This window comes from Melopsittacus undulatus, chromosome 11 (genome assembly GCF_012275295.1).
Source record: "Melopsittacus undulatus isolate bMelUnd1 chromosome 11, bMelUnd1.mat.Z, whole genome shotgun sequence".
In the NCBI taxonomy this organism is placed as follows: domain Eukaryota; kingdom Metazoa; phylum Chordata; class Aves; order Psittaciformes; family Psittaculidae; genus Melopsittacus; species Melopsittacus undulatus.
The window spans coordinates 13,297,677-13,317,198 of record NC_047537.1 but is presented as its reverse complement, the minus strand read 5'-3'; the positions used below and the strand labels follow the sequence as shown (position 1 = coordinate 13,317,198).

The 19,522-nt window shown below is 51.9% G+C and overlaps 1 protein-coding gene across 1 annotated transcript in view; it reads left to right on the top strand.

The window, feature by feature from the left end:
- Positions 1 to 19,522, top strand: part of DNAH9 (dynein axonemal heavy chain 9) — a 170,770-nt gene that overhangs the window by 5,854 nt on the left and 145,394 nt on the right. Inside the window, exons 4-17 of the mRNA XM_034067817.1 lie at positions 360 to 490; positions 3,226 to 3,437; positions 3,614 to 3,847; positions 4,977 to 5,144; positions 7,035 to 7,151; positions 8,364 to 8,514; positions 9,313 to 9,427; positions 11,596 to 11,664; positions 12,606 to 12,732; positions 13,890 to 14,145; positions 15,143 to 15,384; positions 16,495 to 16,630; positions 17,534 to 17,730; positions 17,813 to 18,237. Coding sequence (XP_033923708.1) covers positions 360 to 490; positions 3,226 to 3,437; positions 3,614 to 3,847; positions 4,977 to 5,144; positions 7,035 to 7,151; positions 8,364 to 8,514; positions 9,313 to 9,427; positions 11,596 to 11,664; positions 12,606 to 12,732; positions 13,890 to 14,145; positions 15,143 to 15,384; positions 16,495 to 16,630; positions 17,534 to 17,730; positions 17,813 to 18,237 — 2,580 coding nt within the window. The remainder of the gene's footprint in view (positions 1 to 359; positions 491 to 3,225; positions 3,438 to 3,613; positions 3,848 to 4,976; positions 5,145 to 7,034; positions 7,152 to 8,363; positions 8,515 to 9,312; positions 9,428 to 11,595; positions 11,665 to 12,605; positions 12,733 to 13,889; positions 14,146 to 15,142; positions 15,385 to 16,494; positions 16,631 to 17,533; positions 17,731 to 17,812; positions 18,238 to 19,522) is intronic.

Here is a 19,522-nt window from a genome sequence, read left to right as displayed (position 1 = left end):
TCTCTCTCTGCCAGAGGGGGTTTAGAGGCTCAAAAGCCAGGGAGTGACATTTCCTTCTGCCCTTTGCAAACTCTTGAGCTGTGTCAGTCCATCATTTAAAGCCCTTCCTGCAGGAGAGCTGTTACTGTTGCCTGCAGAAGCTCCTCATGGCTTCCTTCAGAAGTGTTCTGGCAGCACAGATCTGTGGTCATGCTGAACCCCTACAGTGTTTGTCCTCTGGGCTTTGCCCATACCTCCTGCAGGAGCTTCCTCCCATTTCCTTTCACTTAGCCCATGTGCAGCTGAAGGAAATCCTGAATCAGGGCCGAGGGAAATGGGTGGTGTGAGGGGGCAGCTGTAATGTGTCTTGGTTGTTGCAGGTGTGAGAACCTGGAATGCATTTACAACCAGCTGAGAACCAAGAAGGTCACCAACATGATAGAGGTGCTGAAGAGACTTGGGAGCAGTTACATCCCAACCTTCAACACTATGCTCATGGATGTTGAGACAGGTAAGGTGCTGGGGCAACTTCGCCATAGTGCTGGCTTCTGGCCTTTCTCCATAGCCCAGTGGTACTGGTCTCAAGCCCATTGTGGCTGTAGTGGCACTGGTCATTCAATTTGCTGCGACTGTGGGGAATGCAGCCTTGTGTCTGGCCCTGTCTGGTTCACAGAGTGCAGCTGGGCTGCTTGTGCTTCATCTGTTGCTTTTGTTTACAGGCTGGGACAAGCCTGATCCCTGGTCTGTTGAGCCAGATCCTTCCAAAATGTCCAAGTGAGGGAATCTGGAAATTGTCTCCGCTGTAATAAAGGCTGAGAGAGCTGGGCTGGGGCAGCCTGGACAAGAGAAGGCTCCTGAAGGGGAGACCTGAGAGCAGCTGCAGTGCCTAAAGGGGCTGCAGGAAACCTGGAGAGGGGCTTGGGACAAGGGCCTGTAGGGACAGGCCAAGGGGAATGGCTTGAACCTGCCAGAACAGGGGAGACTGAGCTGAGCTCTTAGGCAGAAGCTCTTCCCTGGGAGGGTGCTGAGGCGCTGGCACAGGGTGCCCAGAGAAGCTGTGGCTGCCCCATCCCTGGCAGTGTTCAAGGCCAGGTTGGACACAGGGGCTTGGAGCAAGCTGCTCCAGTGGAAGGTGTCCCTGCCCATGGCAGGGTTGGAGCTGGAGGAGCTTTAAGGTCCCTTCCAACCCCAACCAGTCTGGGGTTCTGTGATTCACATGAATGCAGTGGGATTTACCCCAGCTTTTGCAGTGTTGTGGGAGTTCTGGTACCTGTGAAGGGTCTGCAGCATGCTGTGAGCATGGCCCATGTGTCTGCCCACATCCCCACCCAGTAATGTCCTCCTGAATGCAAGGTCTGGCCTGCCCAGCTTTCCTGGCATTGACAGGGAGATGGTTGGAAGGATGCTGTGGGGCAGGTGCCCTGTAGATGGTGATGTGCACCAGCAAATCTGCCTTCTGTATTTTTCCAGTCTGGCACAATGCAGTGAGACAAGAGAGCTTGGGACAGGAAGAGAACAAAATTGCATTTCCCAGTTCAGGAAACTAAAGACTTACTAGGAAAATCACCCAGGCTTTGTTAGCTAAGTGCATGCTGACGAGTTACTCTGTTCTTCACCCCTTCCCATAGAAACATTTAATCTAGTAGGGATCTGTGTCACACTCTACACTGTGCAGTTTATACGCGCTCGAGAAAATCCCCTGCTGTAAGGAGCCAAGAGTTCCTTGTCACACTAATCCTATGGTTCTGTAATGAATACTTAAGGATCTAGTCAAAATACACCAAATATGTGTAACCCAGTTACAGCAACACTTCCCCTGACTGCAGCATTTCTGGTACAGCACAGCTGGGATTTGTTTTCACCTGCCTTTGCCTCTCCCTGGTGTTGTGCCCTCCCTGCTGATGTGCTGGGGTGGCTGTTGTCTGTCTTCTGTGCTGGGAGAGTGATGCTGGGACTGGTAGTTTCTTCTTCCTTGGGGCTTGGGGGTAGTTTTTATGTGTATTCAGGCACTTCTTTCACTTCTTGTTGACTCACAGGTTTAACTGCACAATGATCAATTGGTTTGGTTAATGCTTCTACTCTGGGATCATCTTTCAGGGTAAAACCACAGAGCTGTACAAAGCTAAGGGAAAGCTTTCAACTACTCAGACATTGGTTACTGTGCTGTCATAGAATCCCAAACTGGGTTGGAAGGGACCTTAAAGCTCTTCCAGTCCCATCCCCCTGCCACAGGCAGGGACACCTTCCACTGGAGCAGCTTGCTCCAAGCCCCTGTGTCCAACCTGGACTTGAACACTGCCAGGGATGGGGCAGCCACAGCTTCTCTGGGCACCCTCACAGGGAAGAATTTATTCCTTATGTGCAACCTAAATCTCCCCTCTTTAAATTTAGACCCATCACCCCTTGTCCTGTCGCTACAGTCCCTGATGAAAGTCCCTCTCCAGCATCCTTGTAGCTTCCTTCAGACACTGGAAGCAGCCATGAGGTCTTCATGCAGCTTCTCCAGGCTGAACAGCCCCAATGTTCTCACCCTGTCTCCCTACAGGAGGTGCTCCAGCCCCTGATTATCCTCGTGACCTCTGGACTTGCTCTAACAGCTCCATGACCTACTTATGTTGAGGACCCCAGCACTGCACAGTGCTGCAAGTGGGGTCTCCCCAGAGCACAGCAGAGGGGCAGGATTCCCTCCCTGACCTGCTGCTCATGCTTTGGAGGGTGCAGCCCAGCACACAGAGGGATTCTGGGCTCAAGTGCACACTGAAGCTGGGTCATGGGGAGGTTCTCCTCATCCAACACCCCCAGGCTGCTCTGAATCACTTCTCTGCCCAACCTGTGTCTGCCTGGGATTGCCCCAATCCAGAGGCAGGACCTTGCACTTGGCTTGGTTGAACTCCATGCGGTTCACACTATCCCACCTCTCAAGCATGTTCAGGTCCCTCTGGTTCCCATCCTTTCCCTCCCATGTGGTGACTGCACCACACAGGTTGCTGTGCACAATGTTTAGTAGTTGTGCACTCAGGCTGTGCACAGAGCCCTGTGCCAGCTCCCTGTTGCTCGACTTCATATCAGTGTATATCCTGTTTTGGTGAGTGCTGTGGGTGAGCAGTGTTCATGGGGGAGCACTCTCCAGCACACAGGTAGGTGAGTGTGCTCCATGACTCCTTGTTTTTCCCAGGTACCTTCCATCCAGCTTATAGCCCACCACAACTTGGTGCATCTCACCACTTCTCCCATCTCTTACCACAGCTTTGGCTGAAGCTCAGGACATTCACCTGCACCTGATGCCCCTCAAGCGCCACTTGGAGGACATTGAGAAGGTTGAGTTCAAGGAGGTGAAGCCTTTCCTGGTCCCTCTGCTCCATGTAGTGTGTTTGATATGGGTCACCTCCAAGCACTACAACATGCCTGCACGGATCGTAGTCCTGCTCCAGGAAATCTGCAACCTCCTCATCCAGCGGGTGCGTGGCCAAGTGCCAGGGGGATTCTTTCATGCAAGTCCCTTCCCTCCTCCTTTCCCCCATCACTCCCTGGCAAAGGGATTCTTAATGTGAGGGATATGATCAAACATGTTCAGTGCAAGAAGTCCTTGTTCTCTGTGGCAGCAGGAGTGACCTCTCCAATTTTGCTTTTCTAGGCCGTGGTGTACCTGTGTCCAGAAGATCTTCTGAAAGGAGAGATGGAAGAGAGCCGGGGCAAGGTGCAGCTGGTGCTCAGCATCCTGAATGCATTCAAAGAGGCATTTGAGGACAGAAGGGAAAGGCTGCACACATATTATGGACCAGGCCAGGAAGTGAAGGAGTGGGAATTCCCTGCAGTGATGGTGTTTGCAAGGCTGGACAGCTTCCTGGAGAGACTGGAGATGGTGGAGGTGAGACTCTGGGCTTGAAAACTATTGCGTCCCTTCAGGAATGGTCTGTAGCCATGAACTCACTTGCTGGCATCTTTCTTTCCTGTAGCTTCACCTGATACAAGGGCATGGGGCAGTTCTTTGCTGTTAGGTCTCCTGTACAGCAAGGCTGGGACCTTGTTTTACTATGTCCTGCTTGCTGCATGTGTAAGATGTGCAGTTGTGTCCTTCTGCTCAGGTTGGTCACTGTGGTGTTGTTCCCAAAGAGTCCCGCTGGACTCCTTGCTCCTCTTGGGCAGGGGTATGGGGGTTACTGGAGGCTGTGCATTTCATGGCTGTAAATAAGGCTCTACAATCTCCCAGTCCTCCTGTTGCCATCAGAGACACCCCAGAGCTGCAGAGCCCACGGGCTCCCTTTGAGTGCATGGCCATGTGGGCCTGGGGAGGAGCAGGGAAACGTTCCTCACCAGCTCATTGCTTTGATACCAGGTTTCAGTGACACCTTCACACCCTGGTGGTCTGTCCAGCTGGGATGCTGTGGTTTAGGGGTGCCCCTATTTGTCACTGCTTGTGAGATGCTCATCCAAGACAGGGACATCTGGAGTCATGAGTCCCCTCATCCCTCAGCTCCCAGTGTGGCCAAGGGCCCCTTGGGCTGGGGGTGATGTTGTTCTGCAGAGAGCAGGTCTGAGTGTGTTGGGGCAGCCCCGTGCTGTGTCTGGAGTGGAAGGTGTCCCTGCCCATTGCAGAGACAACCAGCTGAGCAGGGTCAGTGACACCCACTTGGACACAGGGAGGTTTGGGCAGGAGCTTTGACAGTTGTACCTGTAAACATCACCTCTAACGTTGGGATTGTGAGGTCTGTGGATGACAGACCACGGTCTGCTTTGCACCTCTCCTTTAAACATCCTTAAAGCAGTTTACAGTTGTTGTAGTATTTCTAGTGGTAGCAGCAGGTCCCCCTAGGGAGGGCCATGTTCTGAGCAGCTGCTGGTGACCAGGACAGGCAGCATCTAGCTTCCCCCTGTCCTGGTTGTGCCACTGAGCTTGGGATCATCCTTGGATTGGCAGCATGTGCAGCTTTGTGTGACCACTGTTGCTGTCTCCTTTTGTCAATATATTAACTTGTGTCCCTCCATTGACTTTGAAGGATCTTTTGGCAACTGCCTTGGACCTGATGAAGCTGGAAAAGATGGAGTTCAGTGGGATTAAAGGGAAGGCCCTTGGCCAGCAGGTGCTGGACATGTATGAGAACTTCCAGGAGGCGTACAAGGTGTTGGCAGAGCACTCCTATGACTGCCTTGACCTGACCAACACGGTAGGTGGAACCAGCTTGTGGTAACTCCAGCAACATGTGTGTTCCCTAAGCAGCAGCTTCCTCTGCCGTAGAGCCCTGGCTCATGTGCAGTCCTGCTGGCCTCTTCCCAGCTCAGGAGCTGACACCAGTGCAGCTGGGAAACAGGGATTTCCATGCCCTTTACCCAACCTTTCCCTCTGTGTGGTACTTGCTGGTGTGGTTAAGCTGTACCAACATCCCTGTTTCTGTGTTTTCTTGCTCTTGATGTCCAGCTTGCGTGATGAGGGCCAGCTCAGGTAACCTCTGGGGATGTGTTTGCTCTTGTCTAGATGAACACATGGCATCTGGTGCTCTTGGAATTGAAAGGCTCCGTGTTGTGTCATCAATAGTGCTTTAATGAAAGGAATCTTGCCAGCCCTCTGGGTCATGGCTCAGTGGCTATCCAGATCACAGGTGCTCACAGCAGCATGTGTCATGCAAACAGGGCAAAGCAACTGTGCCTTGGGCCTCCTTACTGCCTGTTCCCAAACTCCTGCTCTTGGTCTTGACACTGAGCAGCATGGCCTGAGGGTGAGCTATGAAGGAAGGGTGAGGATGGGGTTTCTGAGGTGGTCCCATCTGGGTCCCATGGTTGTGGCTGATCTCAGAGGAGCTTTGATTTCTTCTGCTGCTTGTCCCATTTGCTTTGGGCTCAGCTCACTGTGTCTGAGGAGCAGGACATGGTCAGGCCTGTCCCAGGGCTCAAACTGGAGTGGCCATAGGGCAGCTCCATGGTGAGGAGCTCCAGTCTCACTGCTGTGACACACATCCAAGTGGAATGTGATCCTGGGGCAAAGCCCTGGCTCCTGCAGGCTTCTGCCTTGCTCCCTGCTGTGCTGGGTGGAAGGTGTCAGGGTGGGCAGTGGGACATGGGGCTGCTGTGCCTTGCTTTCAGGTGTTGGGACTTTGCTGTGGGGACGGCTGCCTTTTGCTTTGCCTCCTGTTGTTCCCAGCACATCTCTGCAGTGGTGGCTTGTCCTCAGTGCTGCCTGGGGGATCTTGCTGCTTCGTGTACCCCCTGCCTCAGGAGGGAGGGCACAGGAGGAATGGTGATGTTGGCTGTGCAGGAGCTAGCCTGGGTTCACTGGCCCCATGGCCTTTGTGTGATTGAGTTGTGCTTGTTCTTTCAGTGCTTGTGTTTTGCACCCCCTGATACTTCTAGAGCGTCTTTTATGGCTAAACCAGGGTACATGGCTCTGCTGGAGCTCAGCAGTGGCAGAAGCTGCTGTTTTATGACACAGAAAGCAGACACATTTAGAGGCCTAATTTTTGGTGGCTTTGTCCAAGCCAGGACAGGACTGAAGTCTCCCACTTTGTCAAGTTGAGGCTTCGATTTGGGCTCTTACCTGTAGGAAAACAAAGCTGGATTTTACACTTGAATTTGAAAGGATTTATTACAACTGGAGCTGAAGAAGCAGTGCAGGAAGAGGATGGATGTTACAGAAACACAGACCTGGTGAGGTTAGAAAGGACCTCTGGAAGTCACCTCATCTACCTTCCCTGCTCAAAGCAGGCTCAGCCAGAGCAGGGCTGTGAGCAGGCAGGTTAACCATCTCCAAGGTCAAGTATGTCCAAGGCTAGAGACTCCACAACCTCTCTGGGCAACCGGTGCCAGTGTTCTGAGCTGCCTTTATTGTTGTCCCATTTACAGGCAAGTCAAGGTGAAAACCAGAGGCTTGTTTTGCCTTGGAAGTAACTGAATTTGTAGCCAGCAGGTTCATCTGTGGATTGGCTGGCTAGTGGTGTAGCCTTCAGGTCAAGTGGCTTCATTCCTGATGAATAGGAAGAGGAAAGATCCCTGGATCAGGAGGTTGCAGGTACCTTCCAAGTGCCCTCTTGCAGCCTCACGTCTGCTCTTCTGTCTTCCCACAGGAATTTGAGCAAAATGCCTTCGAATTCCAGCAGAAAGTAGAAGACATCGACCGCTGGTTGGGCACAGTTTTCATCCAGGCTTTTGATGATGCCTCAGACTTGGAGCATGCCTTGAAGGTTTGTTGGTCATGGTCCTTCTCTCCTGGAGAGGGGAAACTGGGCACCTGTGGTTTGTATGGGTGAGAATCCCACCAAGCTGGGATCCCGGGCAGTGCTTGTAGCTACAGGCACATGGGAATGGAGAGTGGCACAATGAGAATAGGCCTCTGCTGAGTGGAGGAGGAGCAGCCATGTTATTCCCATCAGGCTCTCAGATGTTTGACTTGTGTCTGTGTGTTGGGGGAACTTCTGCTTTTTATAGGATTTCCTGGTGGGAACTGCTGTTATACCCATGGGGATGGTTGTTGATACCTATTTGTTCATATTGATAATACCTGGATGGATTTTAGGTTTGGAAACGGGGGTTTCCAGAAAGCAGGCTGCTGTGTTCATCTTGCAGGAAAAGGAAATAGGATTTTATGACTAATTTCAACACAAGTATCTGTAGATAAGCCCATGGGAAGTGAGAGCAATTCCTTTTGGAAGGGTTTGGAAAAAGCAGATTTTGAAACATTTGAAGAATGCCAGTTGGAATATGGTTCCAAAGTCACTGCAAGAGAGACATTGAGGGGCTGGAACAGGGCCAGAGAAGGGCAATGGAGCTGGTGCAGGGCCTGGAGCACAGGAGAGATGGGGAACGGCTGAGGGACCTGGGGGGTTCAGATGGAGAAGAGAAGGCTCAGGGGGGACCTGATGGCTCCCTACAAGTGCCTGACATGAGGATGGAGCCAGGAGGGGCTGGGCTCTGCTCCCAAGGAACAAGGGATGGGACAAGAGGAAATGGCCTCAAGCTGCACCAGGGCAGGTTTAGATGGAGCTGAGGAACAATTCCTGCCCCAGAGGGTGCTCAGGCATTGGAACAGGCTGCCCAGGGCAGGGCTGCAGGCACCGTCCCTGCAAGTGTGCACACAGCGTGAAGACGAGGCCACAGTGCCATGGGTTAGGGGTGGCCTTGGCAGTGTGGGGTAAGGGTTGGACTGGATGAGCTCAAAGGGCTTTTCCAACTTGGTTTATTCTGTGATCCCAAGATCTCTCTAACAAAGGGAAGGGACTACTTGGAAAAGCAGGGTAAAGGAATTTCCCTTTTCCACAGTGCCCACTGCTGCAAACATTTGGGCTGGTGAGATGGATGAAGTATGTGGGCTTGGGAAGGAGATCCCAGTCGATCTCTGCTGAAGTCTGGGCTGCGAATTTCTCCCCCTTTCTTTTCCTGCTTCCTCCCCTCTACAGTTGCTGGACATGTTTGGGAGCCTCTTGGAGCGACCAGTGATCGCTGCAGATGCTGCTGACAAATACTCTGTCCTCATCAGCATGTTCCTCAGTGCTGTGGCCCATGCAAGGCTCATCTACACCAGGCACATCCAGGCAGAGCTGGAGCTTGGTGGGTGGCTAAATTATTTATTATTATTATATAGTTTTGTTATTATTTATTATTATTTATGTATTATTTACACTTATTTCATAAGGAATAATTTCCTTTCTTCTAAGGAAAGCAAGACTTGCCCTGTTACAAATTGTTTGAGCCTCTGTTGCTCTTGGTGGGAATGGAAGTGCCTGGGAAAGCTGTTCTTAGTGTTAAAGCAAATGATCTACTGGGGAGAAAATACCATGGTTTAAATGTGTGTCCATGGGATGTGACCAGGAATGAGCTTTACCCCAGCAATGCTCTAACATGGGGTTTCTCTCCACACTTGTGCCCTGCCTCAGACACCCCATGGGCCTTGCTCATGTGCTCCCCAGTATGGAGTCGTTGTGTTTCACCTGCCATGCTGTAAATGCAAGTGGGACTTTAACAAGGCTTTAATCAACCTTTCCAGGTTTATCCTGGCCTGGGAAGGTTGATGGAGGAGGACATGGGTCAGGCTCCGGTCAGGTTATGAGGACAAGAGTGTGTCCTTGTGAACAGCACCCAGGTCACTTGCCTCAGGAAGGCTGTACTGGAGCCAGGCAAGTCTGGGAGAGCCAGCATTGCTGGAACCAGTGCAGGTTAACAGAAGGAATTGAGAGATTCATGGATACTTGCCCTGGTCACAGACCTCCCCCAGTGTATCACATGTTGGATTTAAGGAAGGAAGCTGGGAAACGAGAGCAGTTTTGTGCAGATGAGCTTCTGGTGGGGTATCTTTGAGGATCCAAGTACTGTGTTCAATCAAATGCTGTTTCAATGTGCCCTTCCCAGGATCCCCCCCTGTGCACAAGAACATGCCTCCAGTGGCTGGAGCGCTGCGCTGGGCTCAGGAGCTGCGCGCACGGATCCAGGGGCCATTTGGTCACTTGAGGCGCATCCCACATGTGTGCGTGTCTGTTCCAGCTAAGTTGGTCTCTTTAATCACCCTGTTTGTCTTTCTGCTGAACGTTATCCAATGGTTGTGGCTGCAGTTATTCCCAGTTGGAGGGGGGAAGGTTCTGCCCAGCTTCTGGCATCATCCAAGCTGCTGGTGGCAGAGGGGTGCTGCACTGGACTCATCTAACGTGTTGATTGGGGCTGGTGAAAAGGTTGGTGAAAAGATGAGGACTTTGGGCACTGGCAGAAGAACTTTCTCAGCATTAAACAAAGGAGCAATCGCCCAAGATCAAGGAAAGATAGTACTGGAATACTCATCACCCAGATGCTTGTTATTATAGGTGGTCTTGGAGAAGTCGGGCTGCCGTGTCTCATGGTGCTATATGAGACAGTATTTAAGAGCCCTGCAAACAGCAGCATTGGACACAGGATAACAGAAAGTGCTTCAGGAGCTGCAACTTGTGGTCACAGGAATGATTTGGCTTGTGATGGGTAGGATTTGCAGTATCTGGATCCACTTGTTTTATGTACTTGAGCAAAATAAGTCATCTCCATCACAGCTGGGCTGCACCCCCAGAGTGTGAACAGCAGCTCAGGGAGGGGAGCCTGCCCCTCTGCTGTGCTCTGGGGAGACCTCCCCTGCAGCCCTGATCCAGCTCTGGGGCAGCAGCACAAGAGGGATGTGGAGCTGTTGGAGAGAGGGCAGAGGAGGCCATGGAGATGCTGCAAGGGCTGGAGCAGCTCTGCTCTGGAGCCAGGCTGAGAGAGCTGGGCTGGGGCAGCCTGGACAAGAGAAAGCTCCTGAAGGGGAGACCTGAGAGCAGCTGCAGTGCCTAAAGGGGCTGCAGGAAACCTGGAGAGGGGCTTGGGACAAGGGCCTGTAGGGACAGGTCAAGGGGAATGGCTTGAACCTGCCAGAACAGGGGAGACTGAGCTGAGCTCTTAGGCAGAAGCTGTTCCCTGTGAGGGTGCTGAGGCGCTGGCACAGGGTGCCCAGAGAAGCTGTGGCTGCCTCATCCCTGGCAGTGTTCAAGGCCAGGTTGGACACGGGGTTGGAGGAAGCTGCTCCAGTGGAAGGTGTCCCTGCCCATGAAAGGGGTTGGAGCTGTATGAGATTTAAGGTCCTTTCCAACCCAAACCATTCTAGGGTTCTCACTGGGCAGTATTAGTAGCCTTCTCTCAATGTGTATTGCATTAAGGAAGGGTTTACATGCACTGTTATAAAGATATCAGTGCAATGAAACAAGCTCTTGGAGCATTCCCAGCACAGTTCTCGTGCCTGGTTTTAATGTGAGTGGCAAATTCAAGGAACCATGCAGAAGAAGCCAGATCTACATTCTGCATTGATTTTGTTTCCTCGGTTTAGATCAATTCAAGCCATGCCCTGCAGAAGGGGGGTGGGTGGGAGTGATGATGTTTCCTGCACACAGCTTGAAATGGAAAAAGGATTAAATAGGAAAACTAAAGATGCTTTTGCTGGGAGGACCTGTTTACTTGCAGAAGGTTTGAGCACCAATTGCCCAGTGGTGACAGCTCAGGTTTTGATGAAGTTCATTCAAGTTTTGTCAAAACAGCCTCTAAAATCAACAGTTGTGTTCAGGAAAACTGGGATATTGTACATAAAACAGTGTGGGAAAGGTAGAATTCCCCTGCCTGCCTGGGCTTGGAGGTGCAACCCCACAGCTCCGGGATGCCTTTGCCCTTCCCTGTTTGAGGGGCAGAAATCTGGCACCACAAAGAGCTGCATCTCCCAGGAGGCAAGTGCTGCTTCCTTCTGAGCCTGTTAGATCTTGGGAAGTGCTGGCTGGTGAGCAGGGGCTGCCCTGCTCTGTGCAAACAGAGTGTGGAACTGGCAGCATGAGATATGTCAAAGACCAGTATTCCTCCAGCAGCACTGAGCCCCTTTTCCCAGCAGGGATTGAATCTTTCAGTCAGCACATTGACAGCCTGTTGTGCAGGTTGTCAAACACACACCAGATGAAGGCCACACTAAGGGTTGAATAGGCTTTGGATAGCTGTGGATAGCCTTTGTGCCTTGCTTTGGGTGATGTGGTGGGGATGAAATTCACAGTCCCCAGTGAGAACCTGCCTGCAAAGTGGTGGCTGCTCTTGGGAGGGGTAGGTGCAGATTTAGGCCAGAGCTACACATAATGCTGAGCTTGTCTCCTATGCTCCCAGCTACTTGGATTCTACTGAAGGAAGGAGGGTGATGGAGAAGTATGAAGAAATGATCCAGCTGCTCGACAGGTAGGTGGTGGCTCAGGCAAGGCTGGGGCTGTGTGTGCTGCATTCCAGCACATTTGCAAGCCCAGGCCTTGGGAATGTCTCTTTCTAAGCCAGAGGGAATTACCTGACGAGAGAGGAGGAGGTGTCTATGCCATGATCTTTCTGTGCCATCTTGAAATTAGAAGTTTCCATGGGAGGAACAGATTCATTGCCCATGACTTAGTATCATAATGTTTGATGTTACATATGAACTGGTTTCTCTGGGATTTCCCTTGGGAAGAGCTGCCTCCGCAGGAAGGAGATATCCCTGCAGGGCCTGCTCTCCATCAGCAGTGAAGGGAGCTGGGTACCACAGGGCAGTTGAATGGAGACCAACTGTTCCTGTTTCTGACTGCCAGAACAGAGGCTGAGCCATCCTGGTTCAGCCTTCCAGAAGGAAGCAGGCACCAGAGGATCCTGGGTGACCTCAACAGAGGTGATGTTTACTGGGTGCCATTCCCAAAGTGCTCAGGTGACAATATGGTTTGGAAGACACTGGTGCTTGGGAGCTGGGACTCTCCATGGCATGTGGGACACCAGGACCCCATGTCAGCCTTCTCTGTTTCCATCCCCAGTGATGGTGCTGAGCTCTTCAAGAGCTCAATACCCCTAAGGCTGATGGGCTCTGTAGTGTACCCATCCGGCACTCTGGAAATGCCCAGCAGCTGCTTCTCCATTGCTCTAGATTGAATGCTTCTGAAAATCTGATGCTTGAGAGAGCCTTGCCCTCCTGACTTGATGCTGACACTGGTTTTGGGTGCTTGTGTTTGAAGCCCTGTTCCTCATGGAGGTGGCATGGATGGGGTTTTAATATTCCTTCATGTTCTTCATCCTCAGGCCTGGCCTTGGCTTTCCTTTGGTGCTCTACATCTCTCTGCTGGGTTGGTAGCTGTATGATTGATCTTTGGGGTTTTCTTGTGCAGGTATCAGGAAAAGCTCTATGTGAACTGGTCCCAGACAGTGTCTGAGCAATCCCAGTACAACCTGGCCCAGCCACTCATCCGGCGGGACCCAGACACCAAACTCATCGCAGTCAACTTTGATCCCCAGGTAAAACTTGCTGCCGGGGAGCTTGCCTGGGCTCCTCCAGTGTATGCAGGGGGTCTGGTGAGCTTGGTATTGCACCTGTGCTGCTGAGGTCTGTGGAACCCCTTTCTGTGATGGCTGATATGGATTTACCATCATAGAACAGTCAGGGTTGGAAGGGACCATCCTTTTTGCAGGCTTTATTTCCCAGGATTCCAGTTTAACCAGAGCACATTCTGGTTTAAGACAGACATAAAATCCCTGAGTAGCCAGTGACCGGGTGTCAGCATCTCCGCACCAGAGTTGTACTGGTGAGGGGTGCTGGGGCATCACCTGCAGAGTTTGTGTTACCTGTACCTGTTAAAAGCCCAGGAAAGGTTTGGTTGTTTCTTCCGGTGTTGGGGCTGTTGGATTTCCTTTCCTGCAATGCATGAGACTTAGGAGAGTTTTAAGACCTTGTCTCTGTCCCCTAGAGCCCCCCTAAATCGTGCCTTCAGCCTGGGGGGAGCTGAGCATCCACCTCACCCAAAGTAGAAGCAGGAATCCAAGCCAGCAGCGTGTGGAGATGGAGTGGAAGCTTCTGGAGAAGCTGCTTCTTCAATTGTAGAAATGCCATTTGCTGGAGGTGCTGAATGGCAGGGGCCTGGGCAAGACTGGCATCCAACACATCCCCTGTTCCCTGGGATGTGATGCTGTCAGGAAAGTGTTTGGGGTTTAGAGCTCAGTCAAGGTTGGTCCCTCAGTCAAAGGATTTGTCCATCTCATTGGAAGCTCCTTGCTAAGGTGGGAGCCGAATAGCCACAGGGGTTGTTTTCCACCCTTCATCCTGGTCGCAGGAGGTGGAGGCTGTGGTGTTCTGAGCGTGCACCATCTTATCTCTGTCTTAGATAACTGTTAAGCTGTGCTTGCAGGCACAGGACTGCTGAAAGACCCCACTGATGAAGGTAGCTGAAAGAGCCAGAGATCATCGTGGCTTTGTCTGGCTGGGTAGTTAACAGAGCTGTCGTTGGTTGGGAAGAAAACCAGAGGCAAAGATCAATGTGAGACAGATGGAATGGAGTAGGACATGTCCAGGCTCTTTCCAGAGCATTCTGCTTTGGGAATAAAGCAGATCCCTAAGATGCTCAGAGAGTCACTGGGTAGGATTGTCCCATGCTCAGCTCTCTGCCTTCTGTCTGCAGCTGGTGTCAGTGCTGAGGGAGGTGAGCTACCTGTCCAGCAGCCAGATGGGAGCCATCCCAGCGGTGGCAGCAGACATCTATTCCTCCAGGGAATCCTTCCGGCAGATGGTGGCCAACTTGGAGCTGATGGTGAACAGATACAACAAGGTCCTGAAGACAGTCCTGGAGGTTGAATACCCTCTAATACAGGGCCAGCTGCAGGACATTGACTTGAAGCTGAAGGAGGCAGAAGAAACACTGAACTGGAAGATGGAGGGTGAGCTGCCTCTGCAGGGGGAAAGAGCACATCCATGTGGGTCTCATGGGATTTGCCCATGTGCCCAACCTCCATCACCTGGTTCCCTACTGCAACTCCAGCAGAGCCAGCACTGGGGGGGAAGAATGGCAGCTCCCATCTTGCCACATTCCTTTCATGTGCTCGGGCTGTGGAAAGGATCCTGCTTCCTTCAGGATCAGCCAGGCTTTTGGGGAGGAGAGGCTGCCCTATGAGCAGTGCCACCAAGGAGATGGCAAGGCTGGGCAGTGGGATGGAGCCTCGTTGTCTTTTCCAGAAGGGTGGAATACTGCAGCTGGGGTGGGATTGTGCATCTTGGCTGTAGGGTGATCAAAGCAGTTTCTTGCTTTACCAGTCTGAACTGCAGAGCAGAGGAAGTTAGTTTCCTCTTGGTGAAAGCAAACTGCTCACAGGTGGAATATGCATTTCTGTCATCAGGCTTGTGGTGTGAACAGGAACAAGTGTCCTCCCTTGGGTACCTGCAGAGCAGAAGTCCTCATAGTGAAAACCTCTTTCTCCATTGTGTAATAAAGATGGGTTTTCCTGCAGATGAACCCTAAGTTCCCTGCATCTCACTGCAGCCCTCGCTGGTAGCTGGGGCTGACACAGCCCATGTGTTGAGGCCATGGGTCCCTGCTCAAGTGATGGTGGCAGAGATGCTCAATCTTTTGTGCTCATCCTGCCCATGCTGAGCTCTCCAGTAGCAGTCAGTGGGAGATCAAACCTGAACAGAGGGAATCAGGACCTATCAGATGGTGGTGCTCCTGGCAGAAGGCAGAGGCTGTGGCTGTCTACCATGGCTTGTTGGGGCAGGAGGGAGCTAGAAATGGGTCTGGTCGAGGTGATAAGTCTCTTGTGTCCATGATGGGTAAGAAATACATGAGACCACAGAGAATAAGTCAGAGGGTGGGCTTTGGGAGGGTGCACTAAAGCCCAGCAGCTCTGAAAACAAGCCCATCAGCCATCTCCTGTTTTCCAGGTGTCTGTGGTCACATCTCCATGGTGATGGATGGTGTCCATGACCTCGAGCGGAGGATGCAGAAAGCCAAAGACAACGTTGAGGAGATCCAGACCATTGTGCGGGCCTGGGTGTCACCCATACTGGAGAGGAAGGACTGCAAAAGGGAATCCCTGCTGGTCCTAGAGGACTGTCAGGACCGTCTGCAGAAGCGTTACAGTCTGGTCCGGGAGTCAGGGCAGAGGATTCATTCCCTGCTGAAGGTGAGAGGGATCTTCCCCAGGGGTTGGTTGGCTCCTCACAGGCTTCGTCTCTGCACTGGAGGAAGTGTCTGGAGCTGTTTTGCCTAAAAACGAACTCCCTTAACTCCTTTGCAAGCCTCATCCAGTGTTAATGAAGAGTGGCTTTGATGAGCTGCTGTGTGTGGTGCTGGGCACCACTGGCACGCAGTTCAAGCTCAGCCTGGCTCCAGTCCTGGCGGTTGTGGAACCACTAGATGGGAGTCGTGCAGCAGGAGCTGGAATTATCCTCCTCTGAAAGATGTTCCTTGCAGCAGAGAGGCTCTGCCTGACCTCTCTGCTTCAGATTTGGCCCTCTGTGAGCAGGTAGTGACGTTACCAGCCCAGGGGTCAGCTGAGTGGCATGACAAAAGCTGCTGCCAGAAACCTTGGTGCTTTCTGGCTTTGCCAGAGCTGAGACCCCTCTTTGCAGTCCAGGAGAAAGTCCAAAGCTCAGCTCCTCCCCTGCTCGCAGTGAGGTGTTACCACATCAGGGACAGCACCTTGGCCTGGAGGAAGGTAGATTTTAGGTCCAGCTTGCTCCTGAGGGTCACCATCCAGCCTTGGACCCTGGAGAGAGCCTCTCTGGGACACTCTTGTTGCTAACCTTACCTTGCTGTCTGTGCTCAGCCCTGGACCAACCTGGACCAACCCTGGAACCCACAGTGAGGATTCTCCTGTTCCCAGGTTGTTCTGCTGTCACAGCTGTAACAGGCTCAGCCACCTCCAGCTACCACCCAAGAGACATGGGCACTTGCTAGATTGGCCAAGGAGAATATGGGGTTGTGGTCATGGCAGGAGGACTGGCACAACCAATGTGGTGGCATCACCAGTGCTGCTCACAGGGGCAGCACCAACTGCAAAGCACCACAAAGGTCCTGAGGAGGAAAGGGCATCATGGCCCAAAATGAGTGTTCCCATGCTCTCTCCTTGCTGTGCTGTTCAGACCTTGGGAAGCAGCAGCAGAGGGGCCAAGAACTGCTCTGCTGGGCTTCCCTTGGTTGTTCAAGTCCTGCTGGGTGCTGGCAGGTCCTGAGGCTGCTGAGAGAAGCACAGTGAGGATTTGGGTGCTAATTTTGCATCTTTTAATTCCAGGAAAACCAGAGCCTCTTACTCGCAGACCCAGCATCTGACATCTGGAAGGCCTATGTGGATTACGTGGATGAGATAGTCCTGGATGGATTCTTCACTGCCATTGAGTGCTCGCTCAAGTACCTCCTGGAAAACACAGGTGAGTGCTTGTTCCTTTGCCCTGGTTGTGATGGCTGCTTCAGTCTCACCAAAGGGAGGGTTCTGCCTCAAGACAGGGTCATAGAATCAGGTAGGTTGGAAAAGACCTTTGAGATCATCAAGTCCAACCTTTACCCCAGGCCTGCCAGGACCACAACTAAACCATGTCATTGAGGGCCTCATCTCCATGGTGACTCCATCTTCCAGCCAGCATTGCTTATGGGGAGGGATAGAAATGACTATGCATCATTTGCAGGGATTAATGGACAGACAAAATCGAGGCATCATCAAAAGTCTGTACTTGGGCATCAGCCATCTTACACCCTCCCATGCACAAAGGGACAAGTGACACAATCTCATGTGTGGGAAGTATCCAGAGCTGGTTGTGTCCAGCTAAAGCCCATCTCCAGGCATGCTTCCCCCCGGATATGGAGGCACGCTGGGAATTGCATCCAGTTCTCCCCATCTTGTTCAAAACATGCACAGAATTTCACATGTGCATTTGGCTTCAGTTTCCAGTTGCTGGGGTTTTCATGCCCTTCTACACTAAATTAAAGAGCCTCTTGGTTCCTGTTGTTTTTCTCCCCAGCAAGTACCTGTGTGCTGTAATTGTTCAGCTCTCAGGCTCCCTTTTGATTAGCTGGAGAGCCTGGTCTCTTTAAGGCTTTCTCCACAGTATTTTATTCCAGTCCTTAAACCACTTGTGTCTCATGTACAGTATCTCCTGTGGGTACCAGAGTGTCAGCCTCTGTGTTGTGTGCCAGTGCAGTGTCACTGGACCCACTGAGTGGGTGTCTGTGTCCCTGTGAGGTATGTGTGCATCTTGTGGTAGGATGTTAGAGGTGGCTCAAGATCATTCTCTCTTCTTGAAGAAGATCCTGGCTTTTCTATTGTTCCCTACCAGATCCCAAGGCAGGGCTCGCTCCCCTGTTTGAGGTGCAGCTGGATTTGGTGATCCCAGATTTGATATTTCATCCCTCCATGGATCCTGGCACAAACGATGGCTTCTACGACATGGTGGAAGGTCTTCTCAATGACATCTATGGGATCTCATCGCTGGTGCCCAGGCTGGCCGAGCACAGTGGCTTCCTCCACTACCAGGTCTGTGCTGTGGAGCTCCCTCATGGTGTTTGGTGGTGAGGAGGTTCCACACTGCTCCCACATCTCCTTCCCTCTCCTCTAGGCTGACATGGAGGACATGGCAGATCTGGCTGACATGCGCCAGGAGCTGATGGGACGGGTGCAGGCTGTGCTGGTGGCCTGCTGTGAGTACCGCAGTGCCTTTGACCACTACTCCTACCTCTACGGAGAGGACAGGAAGGAGTTCTGCCGCCAGTTCCTCCTCTATGGGCACATCCTCACTGCTGCAGAAGTCGAGGCCCATGCGGAGGACGGGGTCCCTGAGACTCCCCCCACACTGCAGCAGTTCAAAGAGCAGATCGACTCCTATGAGAAGATCTATGAGGAGGTGAATCGCATCGAGCCCTTCAGCATCTTCCACAGCTGGATGAAGGTGGACGCTCGGCCTTTCAAGGCATCCTTGCTGAACACCATCAAAAGGTGGAGCTTGGTGTTCAAGCAGCATCTTGTGGACCATGTCACGCACAGGTAAGAGGTGTTCCTGCCTCCTCACCCTGGGCTGGCCAAAGGGGATTTCTCTTGTCTTGGCTGGGCTTTATCATTACCCCCTGGTAACCAATAAGCTAACACAGGAGCAAGAGAAGGGGCCCATGCTGCCTGCTGAGTGTGTAGAATGGAAACCATTGCATGGGCTTGGTACCATTAACATCCCATGAGCTGATGCTCCTGGAGCATTGACAAGGAGCTGATGCTCCTGGGACCTGTTGTGAGTTGTTAGATAGGACGTCTGTCCATTCATCCTGATCCAACTGATCTAATCTGTTAGGGCTCTGTGCTTACTTTGTTGAATTTGAGATTAGCCATCAGTAAAGGCGCATTAATACCATGAGATACTGGCTTTATTTCTGAATGCAGCACTCTTGTGAGTGCAACTCAGTTTGAGTTGCCTGGCATGAGCTGTCATGGGGAGGCTTCAAGGTTACAAAAGAAAGGAGGCTGGGATGTAAGTTTTGAATTAGCACATGTTCCCTGCTCTGAATAGCTGCTTAGTTCTCAGCTTTGTGCAGGATGATGCACGAGGTAATCCATTTGAGTAGTGGCAACTGATGGATGTCACAGGTCTTGTTGGATGCTTACAAAGCAGTTACAGGCATGTAGTAGTGAAGGCTGCTGTGAGTGGTGGATGGGATGATCTCTCCTTTTCAGCACCATAATTCTGTTAGCTAATTGCTGTGCAAAGAGGCTTTTGTGTAGCTTAGAATGGGCATTTAGGAGCTCTTATTAAGAGTCCCTTACTCAGCAGTTTAGTTTTTGTTAGGTGAAGTATTTAAGGACACATTTTGGCTCCACAGCATGAACAGAATAAGTGGGCACTTAAAAAGTAAGTGTTCTGAGAAGAGGGGAAAGGCTGTGCTGGAAAGGACCAGAGATCCAGGAGGCCATTGTGCCTCTGCTCACAGTGCCCAGTAGCTGGGTGAGATTAAGAACAGGGTAAGCAGGTGGGGAAATGTCCCCCAAATACTCTCCTTGTCTCTAATAATCTATAGGACTTTGAGTGACAGGAGTAACGCTGAGCTCACAGGTCTCCAATGTTTTCCTTCTCAGATACCTTTTCTCCAGCCTGAGAGGACTCGACCTCTGTATCTGTTCCTTGCAGATCACATCTATGGACCCCTTTGGGCATGAATTGTGGTTCTGATGCCCTCAGTATGTTGCCATGCAATGGTCAGGGTTAGCTGGGCCCTTCCCCTGTCTGTGCCAGTGCAGCTGCCTGACAGAAGGTGATAACTCTTTCAGTGGGAGCTGCTCTCAT